Source organism: Orcinus orca, chromosome 1 (assembly GCF_937001465.1).
Source record: "Orcinus orca chromosome 1, mOrcOrc1.1, whole genome shotgun sequence".
Lineage (NCBI taxonomy): Eukaryota > Metazoa > Chordata > Mammalia > Artiodactyla > Delphinidae > Orcinus > Orcinus orca.
Window position 1 is genome coordinate 21619919 of NC_064559.1, and position 20096 is coordinate 21640014.

The 20096-nt window shown below is 35.1% G+C and overlaps 1 protein-coding gene across 3 annotated transcripts in view; it reads right to left on the reverse strand.

Moving 5' to 3' along the window:
- Nucleotides 1–20096, reverse strand: part of BRINP3 (BMP/retinoic acid inducible neural specific 3) — a 417297-nt gene that overhangs the window by 88355 nt on the left and 308846 nt on the right. For all 3 annotated transcript variants that reach the window (XM_004275847.3, XM_049708201.1, XM_004275848.1), the window contains exon 7: nt 1538–1760. In XM_004275847.3, coding sequence (XP_004275895.1) covers nt 1538–1760 — 223 coding nt within the window. The remainder of the gene's footprint in view (nt 1–1537; nt 1761–20096) is intronic.

The following is a 20096-nucleotide window of genomic DNA, read 5'->3' on the forward strand; positions in this document are numbered from 1 at the left end:
CAGCTGGGCCCGTGAGCCATGGCCACTGAGCCTGCGTGTCCGGAGCCTGTGCTCCGCAGCGGGAGAGGCCACAGCAGTGAGAGGCCCGCGTACCGCAAAAAAAAAGAAAAAAGTGTTGGTGAGAATATGGAGTCATGGGAGCTGTCACTCATGGTTGGTGGAAATATAAAATAGTACGGCCATTTTGGAAAACAGTTTGGCAGGTCCTCAAAATGTTAAATATAGGATTATCTTCTGAATAGTCAATTCTGCTCATAGATACATATCCAAGAAAATTGAAAACGTATGTCCACATTTAAAAAAAAGCACATGAATGTTGACAGCAGCATTATTTATACTAGCCAAAAAGTGGAAACAACCTGTGTCCATCAAACGATTAACTGATAAGTAAAATGTGATATACACATACTACTGATACATGCTACAACATAGGTGAACCAGAAAGCACTATGCTAAGTGAAAGAAGCCAGTAACAAAAGACCACATATGGTATGAAATGTCCAAAATAGGCAAATCTATGAGGACAGTTAGTAGATTAGACAAATCTATAGAGACAAATAGCAGGGATGGGTGTGGAGTATGGGGACAGACTGAGGTTTTTTGGGGACAGTGACAATGTTCTCAGCTTAGATTGTGGTGATGGTTGCATAAATTTGAATATGCTAAAATCCAATGACTTGTAAAAAAATTCCAATAATTTATTTTGAAATCGAATTTTAAAAATGTGTAGACTCAGTTGTTTGGTTTTTTTTTTGTGAAAGAAATCTGTAATTACAGATTTCTTAATGATTTAAGCATCAGGTCATACTTCAAGTATTTTATAATAGAGATACTGGTACAAATGCATACTTTCTTATGATTTTGTCCTAAATTTGTCCTTAGCTTTTCATTTTATGTATTTTCAACCTGACTTCTACTAAATACGTGCAAATTTTTATTGTACTGACTGGTCAACACATCTTAAACTAGCAAATCTAAAACTCGTGCTTCCCCAGATCAGTTCAGGCACAAATATTTTAATAGTCTGTCAACATTCATAAAAATTGTTTGAAACTTTCCCAGCAATTTTCATAGATTCATGTAGAATGAGTTTTATGGTTTTCTGAACACAGGTCAAAGAAAAAATTAAAATTCTTTTAAAGAATTTAAAAATTTAAATTCTTTTATTTGAAAATCTTAAGAAATTTCACTTTTTATTCCTGCTTAGTTCCTAGGCTTACAATGTAACTGTAAGTCTTTGTGTTTTTATGTTCACTGTGATACAATTATCAGTTGACTACCATGCGCAACAAGTTAGAAAAATTTATTGATTCTGATAGTAAAAGAAAAGTTAAAAAAAAGAAAATAGTGTATGTGCTCTCATTGTACTATTACTTTGGAAAATAACTACAATTAATTATTATGAGACTTAAGACTACATGTTGTTTTCTGATTATCTCTAATAATATAAATAACATTGCGTTATATATATTACTACATCTACATTCAGAAAATCAATAGAGCTGTCCTCAGTTGTCTACATTGCTACATGTCTTACCTTTGTCTTGGCAAGCTGATGAGGGGTTGTTTATGACATCTCTTGCTAAGGCTAAAGAGCTTGTGTACAATTTTCTGTGCCTTTAGGAAAAGTTGCTTCATGCTGTTCTCCAGTTGTTCATAGCGGCGCTGAAAATTAGAGTCCATTGTCCACAAATGCATTATGGTAGACGTGTTGAGGAAATAATTCATGGGTAGCCTTTTCATAAAGAACTTGAATTCATCTGAAAAAGTGTCAAAATTCAACACTTTAATAATAAAATAATTATTTTCCCTTTTCCCCAAAACACATTTAGTATGTTAATGTTAAAAAAGAATACAATCTATTATTTTCTGTGTAGCAAATTAATGGCAAGAAGGAAATTTTTTTATGCTTTAGGATTTTCTTTTTTTGTTCCCCTCAAGAAAGAACATTCACAGAAAAAGATAATTAAAAGAATCGTGCTACAGCAAATAATGGGGGCAGAAAGTTTAAGGTGAACTTAATTTTTCCACATTCTCCTTTCGATGGTATTTGAATTTGATGATACTGAAGTTTTTCCCATAGGTAGTGGTCATTAATCTAGCTTTCATTTTTGGCAACAGTATTAATAATTTGTTCCAAGTATTGTTCATTAAATAAATATTCTCAGAAAATTTCATTAAATCAGTATATATATATATTATCATTACTAAATTATTATATTGTTTAAGGAAAAAGAGGAAACTTTTATAGTGTAAAATATAATATTCAATGATGTACTCTGGTTGTTCCCTTAGTAACTGACCACATTTCAATTTGTTAAAACAACAGTTTAAAACCTAACTGTATAATTAAGAGAAAAAAATAAAAAAGAATTTAAAGCTCCAGTATTGGCTTTTTGTGTGTGTCAATAATTATTATGTCTAAATTATTTTCTTTTCAAATGTCTAAGTAACTAACAGTAGGAACAAAAGTTGACACTACAATAAAATAATCATCTGAAAGGTCTATTAATTATCTCAACACAGAAGAGCCAAAAGATAGAAACAACCCAACTATTCATCAATAGATGAATGGCTCTACCAAGTGTGGTATATACCTAAAATAGAATATTACTGAGCCATAAAAATGAAGTTCTAATGCATGCTACAACATGGATGAACCTTCAAAATATCATGCTAAAAGTGAAATAAGCCTGAGAACAAAGGACAAGTATTGTATGATTCCACTTATATAAAATATTTAGAATGTTCAAGTTCATTGAGACAGAAAATAGATTAGAATTTACCAGGGGATGGGGGAAGAGCAGATGGGAAGTTTTTGCATAATAGCTATAGAATTTCTGTTTGGGGTGATAAGAACTTTTTGGAAAAGAGACAGTGGTGATGGTTGCACAGCATTGTGAGTGTAATTAATGTCACTAAATTGTCCATTTAAAATGGCAAATTTTATGCTATATACATTTTACCACAAAAATATTTAAAAAAACAGAAACAAAGAGAGTAGAGCCTTCTCCCCATCTCTCCTTTTCTTCTTAAATATTATGATCATGGACTCAAAACATAAACTTTTTATTTATTTTAGTATTTCTTTAAAGGATTTATTGTGTTTAGCATACCACATTGCCCCCAGTTCCATGTTGGAGTGGCTGGGTTTCCTCAGCATATATACTCCAGCACAGGACAAGATTTGGAAAATGTTTTCAGTGGCTGAAGATGTTTTATTTAGTAAGTGATACAAACCACATTTTAATTACTATTCTACCCATAAAAGTGTTATATTGCATGCATTAAACCTCAGTCTTTCTGTGCCTTAATTTCCTCCTTTGTAAATGAGATAGAAAGTTTTGGATAATAATAATCTCATTTTATTTTTAAATTCTATGGTGTTACTGTTGTTTTAAATGACTGTTAGTTTTAAATATCCAATTCAAAAACAGTTGTTTTCAAATAGCCAGTTACAGGCATTAGTGTTTAACTGAACTTGGACAAGGTATGTTAATACCGATTCCTTATTAGTAGAGAATGGCTCAATTGCAGTGTTTCAAAACCTCCAAATTATCATCCACATTTTAAAAAATATGCCCTTAACATGGGAAAAGATAAACTACACTGATACATATACATATTTAAAGCAACTAATTTATAGTTTTATAAATCAGGACTATTTCAATAATCAAATCCAAACTATTTCATCAGTGATGGAAAATGCAACTTTTAAACAATTAACAGAAAATTATATTCATGAATTTTGGGGTTGATATTTTTTCTAGAGGAAATAAATACAAAGTTCTGGCATCTTTTGGACATTAAAGGTATAGACTTTACCAGAAGAACAAGGAAAAAAAAAAACAAAAGGAAAAAATAGGACATTTTATTGCAAAATCTATGGGGAAAGATTTTTGAGAATATATCCATTTGATGTGCTTCAAATCATTTTTTTAAGTAAGCAGGGTATAAATAAGAGATACATTTTAAAATTCCAATTTCACAGTACCCTACATTTTGTTTGGTCCCATATGTCTCTTTTGAGAAACTCTGTCCTTTGAATAAAGGAGTTCGTGCATGGAAACTGGAAAGCATTCCTTGGATTATTCACAGAGCAGATGCCACTACTGTGAAAACTAATCATTCATTTCATTGTCATCTTTTACTTGAACACTTTTGATAAGCCTTTATTGTTTCATGGGTATGCATATTTTAGTTATTTTCATTGTTTGTTAAAGTAGCATTATGAAAGTTTCTAAATCAGTAAATTTCATTCACGTTAAAGAATATGTTAATTTATTTAATTTTACCAAAGTGTATGTAATAGTGTATGTACGCTGAAAACTGGCACTATGTAATTTCTAAGAAACAGTTTTAACATGACATTTGAATAATTACTTCATTATGAAGTCATTAAGAGTCACCACTGACAGTCACCCAAAACATTTATTGGACACCTGTTGTGTACAAAACATACAGATGTTTCAGTCTATGAGTGAGAATATGAATAAACCTTTCATCTTATTTTTTTAATGAAAAATAATATTAAATATTTTTAAATGTTATAATAACATCTTATCTAAAATTCATTCTACTTAGAAGTCAATAGAACCTCCAGAAATATTCCTGTGGATATCTTTTCTTTTATTTTTGGCAATTAGTAAAGTTCTTATTTATAGAATATGAAAATAAAATTTGAATGATATGTTAGAATTATTATATAAATCTAGAGATTTACGTAACTACAAAGAGAAAAGATAATGATTAGGGGACACCAGATAACACTTTACCTTACAATAATTTCCAAACCCATGTAAGAGATAAAGTGCTGTTGCTTTTCACATGGCAAGTAAACAATGACTAGCCATACTTTTGGGGGGGATAAATTTATAAAAGAAAACAAATTAATGTCATATAAAAATAGCCCCGGAGAAATACATTCAATATCTGAATTACTAGAGAGAGATTAATCTGGAAATCCCTGTTTGCTAAGTATGTATGAACTGAGTACTTCTGCTCAGCATAGTTTTGAGGACTATAGAGAAACAAAACAACAACAACAATAATACTAGTGGTAATAAACATCCTGTATGCTGGAAGGAATTTACAGTCAGTCGTCTTCGCAAAACTAATTCACGTGAAGCAAAAAATAATACGAAGGTAGTTGTATGATATTAATGAATTCTGTGGAGGTGAAGAGAATTAGGGTAGGTGACATCTTTCCAATAAATTATAGAAGACTAGCCAGGCACCGTGTTAATTCTCTAGATTACAACTATTCCTCCATTAAAAATGAGGTTTTTTCTAAAATAGCTGAGCAAGGTTTGTTGGTGTTTTTCCCCTCTCTAATGCAAACTCTAGTTAACATTTGATATCTAATTAGCTAATTTTGAAACTAATTCGCTCTCTCTCTCTGTTAACATGAGTTCTTACTTTGGTAGGAACTCAATTTTAAGTGCTTTAAATATTAACTCAATCCCCCCAATAATCCTTCATGTAAATTTTACTGGAGCTGTTATGTATGTAGAATGCTGATGATTTCTAGTTTCATGACTTCAATGTCAGCAAAAATATTTTATTAATGCTACTGCATTTGTATATTGATTTTATGTATTTATATATTTATGCACTTTATTCTCATGCTTCACAGTTGAATTAAATAGGTGAGAGTGGAGAATGGAACATTTTCAGGGTGTAAAAGAACCAGCCATAATACATAGAGCCTGATTTGTGTTTCTGCCTTTATTGATGAGCATGAAAAGCATTGACCAATGTATTGATAATGCATTTTCACATATTCAGAACCTCTGATCAGAACTGCTTTGGAATATATTTTCAAAGGTGTTCTAAAGCATTCTAAATTTTCTAGAGCTTTGGGAGCACATAAATTACTTCCTCAAAAGTGTATAAAAGTAATCAGATACTTTTGTATTATTTAGAGACAATTTCTTGAGTTATAAATCCACCGAAATATCCAAAACAGAAGCTGTTTCCATTAGAAAGTAGGACTATGGGTAGGGAGGACTCAGGGAGGAAACTTGTGCTTTTATGGTATTTATTATTTCATATGAATGTGTTATTTTACTAAAATTTAAATAAATACTGTGAATCAGTAAAAAACATAGCCAAAAAATACTATTAAATTGTCAGTACACTATGTTTATATCTTATGTTTCATACATTTACATAAAATGTTATTATTTAGTGACTTGCTAATATAAAAGTAAAAGTGTACTGGCTCACATTCCATGTTTTTTTTCCTGTATCAATTAACATAGTGGTACGCTCAAAGTATCTTTTCAGTAGAAATGACAATGCAATATGGATAATAATTTCAAGTATTATGAAAGCATAGCAATACTCTTACTACAATAACAAAATATTGTACAGTATATAGCAAAGTATGTAAAGAACATGGACACAGAGCAATCTTTAAATGAAAGGATGTAATAGGCAAAAAAAAAATGTGTGTCAAATATATAAGAAGAATCCATGCAAACATTTGTTTTTAAGCAGGAAGGATAATCGTTTCTCATTTTGTGATACTACTGGTCTAGTGTCTTCAAACTCCTCTCTCCTGCTTATGTTTGTAAACACAGGATTTTTTGAAATAATACACGTTAATAACATATTCTAGTAACATAAATTTTCTGTAATCTGTAAGTTAAAAAAGCAAACATTATCTCCTTATACTGAATGCAGTACCGAGGCCTTATCTATACATGAACACATGGCAAATATAGTCTGTTTCTATGGATGGATTTTTGTTTATCAGTTTGTTTAGCTTTCAGTAGGTTTATACCTATACGGAGTACTATCTCCAATGCTGACAAATAAATATCAAACTACCTACCACCGGACCTCAAAGTTATTGCTCAACCAGAATCCCTTCAAATAAAGCTGTTTCTTGTTTCTTGAGAATCACAGTTTCCTAGAAGATAGTATGGATTCTTCTATCTTCCTCTGATTTTCAAGGACAAAGATTTGCCTAGCAAATAAGTTGTGAACCTTGATGCTCCAGAAATGCAAGCCTTAAGTAGGTTAAGACACAAAACTGAGAAACAAATGCAAAAGTGCGTAGGAAGAAGGGCTGATGGGGAAAAAAAGTCAAGACAGAGAAAATTTAGGTAATGGGTGTCCTGAATGGCAGAAGTTACCAATGGCTGAAATGACAATCTAACCTTTGACGGAGTACAATGAACAGGCAAATTTTGACCCATTCCATAATCCTGACTAGAACTGGTTGATTTTTAACTTTTACAAAGTATTTTATTTCCTCCAAACATTTCTCAGGGACTATTTGAATCACTTGTACCCGTTTAGAATTTTGTCAACTTCTACAGTAAATCACTGAGACGACTTTGAGTGGTCACGTATCAATGCAAGTCTATTCAAACTGTTCTATAAGCCACGGGTATAGAGTTTACGTTGAAACTGACAAAATACCATAATGCTGCATAAAGTAAACGGCAAGCCTGTTTAATAGCTTGTGAACTGGCCAATTTTCTGAGGCTACAAAGGGGTTCAAGCGGGCATAAATCAGAAGTTGAACCTAATTCCTTAGTAGCTGCCTAGAAATAAGTTGTGCTTTCCCTGACCATTTTCTTTTTCTCTGAAAGATACATCATATTTTTGTATTAAAATACTTCAATACAGCAAGACAATGAATCTGTCCTTCATTGGATTGCCCTGTTTATGAACCCCTCTTCAAATGTTTGAGAACTTACCCAAACAGAGCTTTATCTCTATAATTATAACTAACTATGTTATTTCTATAGTTATAGCTTATCTCTCTAACTATAACTAACTAACCCTAACTACAGAACAGGCAAGACCCAGGTCTTGACTTTTCCAGTGGCCTTGCAGCTACAGAGTGGATGCATCATCTAAGATATAGAAATCAGGTGTACCCACGCAGAGTTTGGATCTTAAGCTGTTGATGCAATAACAAAGAGGATGCCTACAGCAATTCTCTAAGGAGATAGTGGTTACAGCAGTAATGGTAGTGCTATTGTATGGTCAGGCCACTCAAGATGGCTGTTCTCTTGCTCTCTGTCCATCCCCTGCTTGACCAGTGCCTGCTTCACCTACACCCCACTCACATAACTGACCTTCCTAAGTACTTGCCCCAGGCTTCAGCTAGTGATTGTTCTAGCTTTAGATCAGAACTCTCCACTATGCTTATCAAAGGGGGATGACCCTCTGCTGGTTTCCTTGGCAACCAATAAGCCAACCTGATGTCAATTCTCCTATAACTGGTAACCTCCCCCTGTCTATGGGAGCAAAGATGGCCACTCTATCCTGTCCTGGTGCCTGCAGCACACGATGGAGTATCACTCCAGGACCTTGCTTCAGACGTGTAAGCTCCCCCATCCATTAAACCCTTGAGGTCTCTGTCACTGACTCTGGGCTCTTTCTTCAGTCTGGAAGCTAGGCAAGTACAAGCCTTTCAGGCCTGCGGGGTGCAGCCCGACAGCGATCCACTGTTCATTGCATTTAGCAATGGTGACCTCACTAAATAAGTCTTCTGCAAGATTTTTCACTTGGTCCCAACTATGTAGCACAAGAGTATGCTTCTCTAGCTTTCTTGATGATTCTATATGCTACCCAACATCCTTTAATAGATTCCTTATCAGGTTGGGTCAGCTAGAGCCTGTTTTTCTTACTTGCAGCAAAAAATCTGGGTGATAGAGGTACTGGTATGAGAAGTGGTTTGGAAGAGTCTCCATGGACAATAAGGAGAGTATGTGCTTGGTTTTCTGGATTAGTTGGAAAAAAAATGCTTTTTAAATCCATGCAGTATTAAAGGTGGAAGTCTGACAACAGAAGTACCACCTGTGCTCACCTAGAATGAAGAGTTTGTTGTAGAAATGGCATTTGGGATTATGTGCCTACATAGAACTGAATGAGGAACATAAAAAATTCAAAGACTGAGCGTGACTTGGTTACTACAAATAGAGATAGCTTGCTTAAAGAGCTCAAAATCCTATACTTTTTTTTTTTTCCCTCAAAGCACAGAATGAGTACTGGTGAGTACTGGAGACTTTCAAGGACTGTGCTAAAGGGATCTTTTATCTCTTGCAGCTGTAGGGCTTCAAAACAAACTTTTATCCCAAGATTGAATTTAAATTCCTGCCAGATCTGTTAAAGTTAGAAAGAACACTGGGAAGAGGTGGGAACCTGGGAACTGGAAGGTAGATGTGGGGGATGACTGGGATGAACTCAGAATAATCCAAAGCATTGATGCTTACTTTATTTGTCCCCACGAAATAGCCCCTTCTGTCCTGCCTGATGGACTAACTCTGTCCTGCTTTCAGTCACTGTAATGATCTTAATCGAAGGAATGACCTTCGTTAGGAAGCCAATGTTCATCACGTCCCACTTTCATCACCAATCATGCCCCAGGGGAGTTTACTGAAAATATTCCAATTTTCCAATGGTTCTCAAGAACTTGCTGATTTTTATTGGAGAAAGGACATTAAACGCATTGGTAAAAAGAATACCTGCCAGCATCTCTGATGAACATTGTATTCTGTAGGATGGGAACACCAGTTACTGTGTGAAATCAGATGGGATCTCTGGTTTTAATTAGGATACAATTACCCCTCTGTGACTGAAGCCTAGAAGCAGCTATTAACAATCAGAGGCACAGTGGACATGGGTACTGTAATAGGTCCCGTGTATTACTCAGAAAAGGTCTAACCTGTAGCAATTTTAGAGTTTGCTAATCAGGTCATGGTCCCTCGGGATTTAAATGTGGAACCAGTGCTGTGAGGTCCTATTTAATTTGTATAATAGAAAAAAAAGTTAAGTCTGCAACAAAGGCCTGACTTGAGTTTTCATGAGCGAGAAGAATGCTGTCCCTGGTCCTGAATAATTTCAAGGACTCAGAACTCCTGCACCACAGCTTAAGTAGAGCAAATAATTCCTTTGCATTGTGAACTAATTCCTTGGGCTCCTAAATGCCACAATATTCCATGAATCGGAGAGTGGCCTTATAGAAATAAGATAGCAAATTGGGTTTTCCTTGAATCCTCAAATCAGGTCCAGTGGGACCCTAACCCATGCCGTGTTTATTTTCCCAGTCTCTGAATAAAGAATTAGAATACAGCATCGGCTCCCTAGCCTATTAAGTAAAATCTATAAAGGAAAGATAAAATGAAGCTTCCCTCTCCTATGAAAAGACTAAATTCAAAGTGATGTTGCTTGTTTTTTATGCTTGACACCGTTGCAGGAATTAGAGATCGGCTCAACACTGAAAATTTTGAGAATAATAATCATATTCCATCCCTAATTAACTCACATGTTGGTGATAGCTCAATCATAGAGTAACTCTAATTAAAACTGCCATTCCAGATGTGGTAGCTTACTGGTGGCAGGACTCCTCACACTAGGGATAAAGTTTCTTCTCTGGTACAAACTCTTTTCTCTATCATTGTAAACAGAGAATACTAGAAGCAATTTTCTTTCCTATGCCAGCTGCGAGAGTGAAACATACCTATTGTATTCAAGGATCAAATCATTTCGCAGCCTATGTGCGACAACTTACTTCACAGGAACGCACACCATCTCATCTTATCACGGGACATATATTGTTAATGACATCATACTGAAAAGATGTGAAACACACAAGTGGCGGGTATCCTGGCTGCTGGCCCATACTTTAGCTGTGTGCAAGGTCTGCAAATACATTTTGTGAAAACTCAAGCATCTGATGCCTGAGTGAACTTTCTGAGAGTCCAGTGGATATCTTGTCCAAAGCAAAGAACAAGTAACTATTCCTCCAGCTCCCCTCAATAACAAAGATGTACAGATCTTGGAAGTAGCGGCAGAGGAATCATCTGGTAGCATTACTTACAACAATGACTTCAGTGATCTGTCTCGGGATGTCAGAGATGCCAGCTGCAGATTCTGTTGCTCCTTATATCCTCAAGCAATCACGCTTGCTATGTGATTTAGGAATCGTTCCTGGCACAGCCTCGGGGCCAGGCTCTCCAGTTCCCCTGCTGATTCTGTGAGTAATCCAATCCGATGTCTGAACATAAATTCCTTTTCTGCTGCAGTCAGATTCTATTCTCACAAGAATGCTGACTGATACAGCTAATGGGGGCCTCAAATGTAATTAGAATCTGGAGTTCAACAAGAGTATAACAAATATTTATTGAGTGTCTAGTGTGTGCCAATCACTATACTAGTTAAGTGCTAAAACTACATTAATAATCATTTTTGTAGCTATGATAATAGTACTTTCTTCATAGGTTTAGCAGATTAAATTAGGTAATTATGAAAATGTAATAGAATACCTTTTACACAATTAGTGATAAATAAATGCTAGCTATTATTTTTCTTTTTATAATTTATTCCGTGATTCTATGTGTGCTGGGCTGAGCACTTTAAGCGAATTATCTCATTTAATCCTTCCAGCAGTCCTAGGAGATGGGTACTATTATTTCGGCATTTCACCGAGGAGGACGTGTGCCTTAGCAAGGTTCAGCCAATTGTTCAAAGTGACACAGTTATTAATTAGAGCCCAGAACAAAAGAAGTCTGAAAAAAGTATGGCTCCTGCCTTAATAAACATAAACTCTTCTGGGAGTTGACAGAAAAATAAAATTATTATTCCCTATATTTAAAGACTGCTTTTCTTTGGTAGACTTTTCACAAATATTATCACATCCAATCTCATAATAACCCTGCAGGGATCGGCAGGTTTTATTGAGACTTGATGTGAAACAATTTTGAATTAAGAGATCATTACACAGAGTCAACTGTGAGAGAAAAATGAGAAAAACAATGGACTCAAAGAAATATAAAAGGAGAGACCAGTTTCTATTTTTTCTGAGGGGCAGGACAATGTTTTAGTTTTCTTTGTATTCTCCCTTTACAAAAGCCTAAGACAGCACATTACAGAGAGTATGAATTAAGAATGTTTCTTAAGTGGCTTAACCAATTGACAAGATCCAGAAAGAAACAGTTGCAGTTAACTATAAACATGTATAGAATAATTCATTTGGAAAAGCAGAGTTTGAGTTTAGTCATATAAAATATGAAGCCATGAGTGGGAAAATAAAGTTGAAATAAGATGTGTAGTACAGTTCTAAGCCTTAATATTGCTATGGAAAAAGGATTTCAGGTTGAAGGAAACATTATGAGATAAAGGCATAGATAAATGTCTTAGTTTTATGGATAAGAAACTGACAAATGGGGTTCAGATGGTAAAGTTACAGTGTATGTGAATTTCAGAGTATTGATAAATAATCAAAATATCCTGCAATGACATGTGATCATTAGTTATAAACAAAACTGTAAGTATGTACTCATGATTACATAAGGATTTTTACATCTGGTATCTTTTAAGTATCAAGCACTCTTCTAGGCACTTAATTCTCTTAATTCTACATAGTACTTATTGCTGTTAGATCCACTGTATTAAAACCATACCTATGACTTAGAGATGCTGAGTAAATTTTGTCAGGTGGGAAGCCTTGTAAGTAATGCCTAGAGAAAAACTGCTGAACACAGAAGCAGTATCTGCCATGAGATCAAATCCATCTGAAACCTTGTACCCACCATCAGAGAATCCAGAGCCACGGTGATGCTGGTGAGAATAGAATTTACCTCATACTCTCTAAATAGGAAGTAATATTAAAGGATATATCCTTTCTCTTGAAACAGAAAAAGCATGCCAGTCACCACCCCCTGCCCCTTATACACAAATCGTCAATTTTTGCAGCAGTTTTTATTTTTCATCAATAATGAAAAATGGAGGCCAAAGAAGTTTAGTGATATCCATATGAACACAGGTCTACAGAAAAGTTGAATTAATACTTAAACTAAGACCTTTAGCCCATAATCTGTCTTTTATACTATGTGACCATCTTAGATGTCATAAACATACACGAAAATATATAATCAGTATTAAAATAATACTAATTCACATGTTATTTAACTATTAGAAACTATTTCCAAACAGGACAATTTTTAAAACTATGTAAATAAAATCATGATTTTTTATAATGTTCAAATTGGCAAATTTATAATTAAATACAAGCATTAAGGTTTTTATCTTAAGTTATTCTTATATCGTTTATTCCGGGTATAGTTCCAAGTATAGTTAGGACTCTCAATACACTATAGAAAAATTATCTTAGTCACTTCTCGCTTGATGGAATCTTAATAAATTATCTTAGAACTTTGGAAAACCGAACTTTAACAAAGAGTAGACACACCTTTCAAATAGTGAAACCTCTGAGAATAAAGCACCCCAGATCCTGCACAGAAAGGACAGGGAGAGTGTATCAAGAGAAAAAAGGCCTCTCCACCAGCCACAGGGCGTGTCTCTACACACAGCTAGGCAGGATGGGAAACCAGGCGGTTATTGGCTCCATGATATTCAACTGAAATCTGTTTTTTTTCCTTCCTTTTTCACAAGTCCTACATACAATTGAAGTATATACTAGAAGAAAAAAATATGATAAAATATTCAGTAAAACAGCATCAGTACCTGTGGTAGCAAATAAATGCCTAACCTATATAAACCTATATATGTGTGTATATAGATAAATATCCTTAATTCCATCCTCAAATATTTACATATTAGCTTTAATGTAGAATTAAGAGATGTTATAATCTCTATTTTTATCATGCCATGATTGAAACTGGTTCCTCGTATTTCTTGTTGAAAGCCTTTTTCTCTGAATTCAATTAACCAAATACACTGTATGTTGTGTTCCTCCAATAGATTTTTCATATTACTCAAATTTGTCAGGAACTTGGCTTTTTGAATAAAGACAATATGTGATGCTTCCAATTGTTCATGCTTAGTCTATTTATTCCAAATGAAAACGTCTCAGACTGTGGCGTTTACACTTTCACACTGCTGGCAGTCGTGCTCAGTTGTTTATCATGAACTTGGCACCATCATCACCAATCCAAGGCTGAGAACTCTTTCCCTAAAGCCCCGTACTTGGACAATTCTGTGTTAGAGTCTGTCAATGAGAGAAACTTGTGAGGTGTGGAAGGTGGACATGAAATGGAAGCCATTATTCTCAGAAGTTTATGATGATGAACATGAGACAGTCACATACAGTTCTTTCCAAAATTCAGTGACATGGTGGCTTCTACAGCTAGACCAGGTTCCACAGAAGTGGCAACTTGCCCAGAAGTAGCAACTTCCAAATACCTCTCCCTGGGCTCACAGTGGGCAGATGCTCGCAGCCTCTTGGACGTGTCCACAGACTCTGCCTTTTCCATCCATTCCATGGCTTTGAGATTAAGTGGATTATAGATGTTTCTCTAATTCCCTGTCTACCCCTTTCATTCCTTCACTTTCCAAGTTCCTCCCTCATGTAAAACACTATTTCCCATTTCAAGCCCCTTTATTCCCATAATACTTTCTGTGGCTTTATTTTCCTAAGCTCAGAGGAAGAAAGCAGGTGAGGCAGCTGTGGCTGATTTCCTACTACATCCATATTCCTCTTACAGAACATTGATTTTAGTGCTGACCGCGATGGGTCCAAATGTAAAACTCCTTGCAGCCTCTGGTGGATATATGACAACGTCTGGCCAAAGTGACAAAAGCAACAATCTGCATCTGTGTGTTTTGCGGGGCAAGGGGGAACTTCTGTGTGGATAAAGTTTTGCTTTTCAGATTTAGGTACTGCCCTCTTTTTTCTCAGCCTTTGCTGCATCCTTCTGAGTGAACTGCTGACCGGAAGCTGGAGCAGCCATATTGTAACCATGGGGGGAAAAGCCAACGGCAAGGGAGATATTTTGGTCTTCATCTTCTTAAGCCCTTGAAGCAGTCCTGGCCTTACTACCTCACTTCTGTAATATGCAGATTGTTTTAACTGAGGATGAAAAAGAAAGAGCGGGAAATGCAAATCTTTAAAGCAATAGTTCCTTGATGTCTTATCTTGAGAGCCCCTTACATTCTTAGAAATTACTGAAGACTCCAAAGAGCTTTTGTTTCTGTGGTGTATTTTATAGGTATTTACCATGTTAAATTAAATATCTAGGGAATTCCCTGGCAGTCCAGTGGTTAGGACTCCATGCTTTCACTGTCAAGGGCCTGGGTTTGATCCCTGGTCAGGGAACAAAGATCCCACAAGTTGTGGAGTGTGACCCCCCAAAATATATTTACTTTTTCTTGTAAAATAACAATAATTAACCCTTTACATATGAACAACGTATTTTAATAAAACTAACTATATTTTCTAAAACAAAAAATAATAATTTGGGAGAGATTGGCATTGTTTTACATTTTTGCAAACCTCTTTAATGTCTAGCTTAAGAGAAAACACCTGATTCTTATACCTGCTTCGGCACTAGACTTACTGCCATATCACACACCCTGTGATTTCTAGACACCTTCACTGTACACTCAAGAGACAATGAAATTGGAAAAAAAGCAATGAAATCTCAAAATATTATAACAAGGGGCATGATCTCATGGACCTTCTAAAAGTATCTCAGGGACCACCAGGTTTCCCCTGAGGATACATTGAGAACCTCTGTTCTAAAGAAAATTATAATATAAACTGCAGTATTCAGAGTTTATGTATTAGGTAGCAAATATATATATCATGTAGTTAAGATATAAGATAGCTATATAGTTTTATAGGTAATAACAAACATTAATACTATAATAGAAATAATAATAAACAGGATAAATTTCACAGTAAGAGGCAATATCACCTTTTATGTGCTTATCAACAGAAGATGGTATGTTTCTTATTTGAAGAAAAGGGAATCTGTGATATTTATTTCCCAAGAATTTAACATACAGTGTTTCATTTTTCAAATCATCTAAACATAATAATCAAAGATAAAAATCATATGTTAGTTTAAAGTTAACAGCTGCTGTATGCTTTCAATAATCTTGCCCTTTTTCATCATAGATTATCTTGGAATTTCATGGGGCAGAGAAACCGAATGAAAACAGTTATCATCTGATTTTTTCCTGAAATGTGCTGCCAGATTTCAAAATCGAAGCATCATATTTATTTGGTCTGCTGCAGTGGTGAGCTGCTATGACCAGAGCTCTGAAAACCACCATTACTATTCTTAGTGGAGAACTCTGAGTGACAGTCATAAAAGATATAAATGATACCAAACGGCCTGAGAGCCTGATGCTTTTGTAGGTGCTTGGCATTATGTACAAGTGGTCTAATAATAAAATCATGGCAATATTACTTCTTTCTCACAACAATATTTTCAATAGTAATCTAAGCAATAAAAATAATAGCAGGTCTAATACCACTGGCAATATTAAATTGAAAAAGCAAATTGCAAAGCTAATGAACTTGTTATCAGAGGAATTGATCTATAATAGAACCAATATTTCAAGCTCCCAAATAAATGTTCAGTAAAATGATCCTTCACTATTGTGCAAGCATTATGGTAGTGATTTACCAAAGATACATGACTTCAAAATATCTTGCAGTCTTTCAAATGCTGGGGCAAAACATAAAGAACTAAAATGAAAGTACATTTATTTTTATGTTGCATTGGATTTTAGTTGTTCACAACACATTACTTAACTCATCCTAAAAAAACTAGACTCCCAATTTCAAGAAATAATTCTTTGTATTGGAAATAATGGAAACCTTAGACCTTAGCCAGAAATGTTGTTGCTTCTCTGTATGAACAAATGCACTCAGTGCATTTGTTGTGCATAGGAACAATTCTTTATATATTACAAACAAATTACAGGTTTCTTTTCTCTACTGGATATTAAGGAAACATAAAAAAAGATTACTATAAATTTTTACCTTTACAGGTCACTAAACATATAAACAGAAACTTATCTCTGTATTTATTTATCATCAATATCTATCTATCATCTATCTATCTATCTATCTATCAATCATCTATCTATCATCTCTTACATGTCTTGTAATTCTCAGGAAAGGCCACATTTTGCTGCTATAACAAACTGCTCCCAAATCCCAGATGCTTAAAACAACAACAATGTATTTCTTGCTAACATCACATGCACCATGGAGCGGTGGGGGGCTCTGCTGGGTCCCAGGCTCACAGAGGCTCTACCTGGAACTGCACACCCTGGAACATAAAGCCTTCCTGATCTTCACAGTAAGGAGAGAGAAAGTGACGTGTGTTTTTGTTTTTGTTTTTTACTGCCTTAGCCCATAAAGGACACCTTTTACTTGCACTTATTCTTTATTTGTCAGAATTTGTCATATGGCACTATGTAACTGCAAGAGGACTAGAAAAAAAAAAGGGGAGTAAGTAGAATATCTGGTAAGTATTCCTCTCTCTGCAGTCTGCCCTCCTAATCATCAAACATCCTTCTCTGTTCTTCCCATGTGTAGAACATACTCCACTCTCCTCCAGGGAAGATAACACAAATATTCCATCACCGTATCAAGGGCAAAGCCCAGGTTATCTGAGAGGTGTGGACTAGTCTGTAAATCAAGTTCAGATATGGCTCCCATTTGTTTACAGGACAACAAATTAAAGAGATGAGTTATTTGCCTCCCATACCTGATATAAATGGTGGGAAAAATACCTACACTAAACACTACTGTTTGTAAAAGATGTGAACAGGAGACACAAAGAGGTTGCTGTGAGCAGCCATCCTGGAACCCACCAAGGCAGACACTGTAAGGGCTCTTTACCCTAGGGGAGGAGAGGGTTTCTTGATTAGGCCTGGCTTTACTGTCTGGGAGGTTCTTCCTTTCACGATTCCCCTTTACCAGTAACTGCATCCACAGTTCTTTTCCAGAGATAGTTCTTAGATCTGCTACATTTCATTACATTTTTGCCTTTCTCTCTGTCTTAGATCTAAAGGGGACTGACGACCTGGAAGCTGTAAAGATTCTAAAGGGAGGCCACATCCTTATTCTGATCTTTTACTGAACATGCATCCCTTAGGCTTTCTCTTTCTTAACTTCTTAGTGCTTGGAGTCAAGAAGCAGTTAGTTCTTTTAAGTCTGAATGCCTGAAATGTTTGGACTTTTTCCCTTTCATGTCCCAAAGAGAGCTCATTTGCTTCTTTATCATGCAGCCAAACACAGCTATTAGCTATCAACACATACCATGAAGGCTTTGCTCTTTAACCTCTTTCACTAGAGCTATAATTGAATGAGGCAAGTGGCTTCCCTTGCAAGTAACTGCAGACAACATTACCAAAGCACAACATGGGTAGACATCATTTCTTGCTACCTATTGATTGGCCAGTTGGCCAATATCTGCTTTGTTTTTGTTTGTTTCTCATGGAAGTATCTCACTACTAACATGCAACTACCATGGTAGTCAGGGAAGACAAGTTTATACAGTGACAACAAATCCAGAGATGACATAATCTATGTGTCTTTGTCATTATTTTGGGACTCAATGTGAAACTATTTTTTTTGAAAAAAAATCCTATACCTCTTTAATGCATAATGCTTATGCAAAAATTAAAAGTTACTTACCTAATAATTGCAAAATCAGAAAAATAATGTTTTGCTAATAAATTCCATATGCCTGTGTTTACAATATTAAAATCCAAGAAGCTCTAAAATCCAAAGAAGAATTTATAATTAATTTGACAACCAAGCCCGATCTTATCTACTTTCTCTTGGAAACAAATCTTTCCTGAAGCGATATGAGGCTACTACATACTCCCAGACAATTTGGAGTGTTGTGTAATATGTAGTATTTGTATAATGTTATCATTCTAAAAGGTGAAATATTATAAATTCTGTAGCACATATTCCCCAAATATGTTTTGCATATGGTACTATGGACCTGTAATTCCTAAATCATGTAGAATAATGGGGTATCATGTGTGACTGCTTGTACATAGTACTTTGACACACATTATGTCTCCCTATTTTTAGTATATTTAAATTTGTGACCTTTCCCCCATTCACTATGTACTTTCTTTCTGATATGTATGTTGTTATTATTGTTAGTGTTATAACCCTCTGGGTTATAAAGATATTTATTCAGCGTAATTGCCTTTTGTATAAGTTAATATCCCACTTTGCAAGTACTCATTTTTGTCAATCAAAAATCCAATACTTTGTGATAATTTATGGCATGTAGGAAAGAGTAGAGAAAATATCTAAGGAACTAGGTAAAAATATTGATGCCAAAAATCTGAACACTGGTTCTGTATTTTCCTTGCTTACTGATGAAGATTAATCACATCTCAGAACATCCATGATTGCTTTGCCAGCACTGTGATAGAGATTGAATTTCATCTTTCTCTCAGCTCCCACCCATTACTTACATAAGTATCTATAAATGTATTGGCAACTGCTGTAGAGATGAAAGAAAACAGATTTGCTATAAAAGGAATATTAAACAAATTGGGTGAGTTAACCTATAAAACAATATCTGAGTAACAAAAAAGTCAAGAGAAATTTAAGCACTATAATGGAAGTAATATATTTAAATTCAGTAGGTTTTATTTTGTACAAAATTATGTGAAGTACTTCTATGAATAGAATGTGGTTACCAGCTTTGCGGGCATAACAGTACCTACTACATAGAGCAGACATCAGTAGAATAAGATCATACCTACCTTTCTCCTTTCTTTTATTACAATGTCAGCATAATATTTAAAATGTCTCAGCAAAGTCTTCCCTTCGCCACTTTAATAAGCAGATTTGACAGGTGCAGCACTAGCAGGGGGCTCATAATGTATTTAAGTTTGAAAATGAGGCAATTATATTACAAAGTTCTGATTGGCTATATTTTAATTTCAGAACTATGAGAGGCACTGATTTAGCTGGTGGCTTTCTGAAGTAACCTTATACATTTGCACCTGTTCATTTTATTAAAACAGAAACACCTTGCCAGAGGTGAGAAGAGGATACTGGTCACAGAAACCATGACAGCCTGGCCCCTCTGCTCTTACTATTGATTACATTTCTTGACAGTCACATGGGAAGTTAATTACTAGTAGGCAATTAACAGCCTCGCAAAATAATAAGGAAAACATAATTATATTGAGAACTCCCCGAGACTTTTTGTAATCTTAAATGTGATATTCCCAGGTCTCTGAATAGCTCTGGCAACCCAGATTTTGGCATTTCTTTTCGTCTACATTCTTCAACTCGGGTCCTGTCCTTGACAAAATGTGGTAATTATTAATACTAT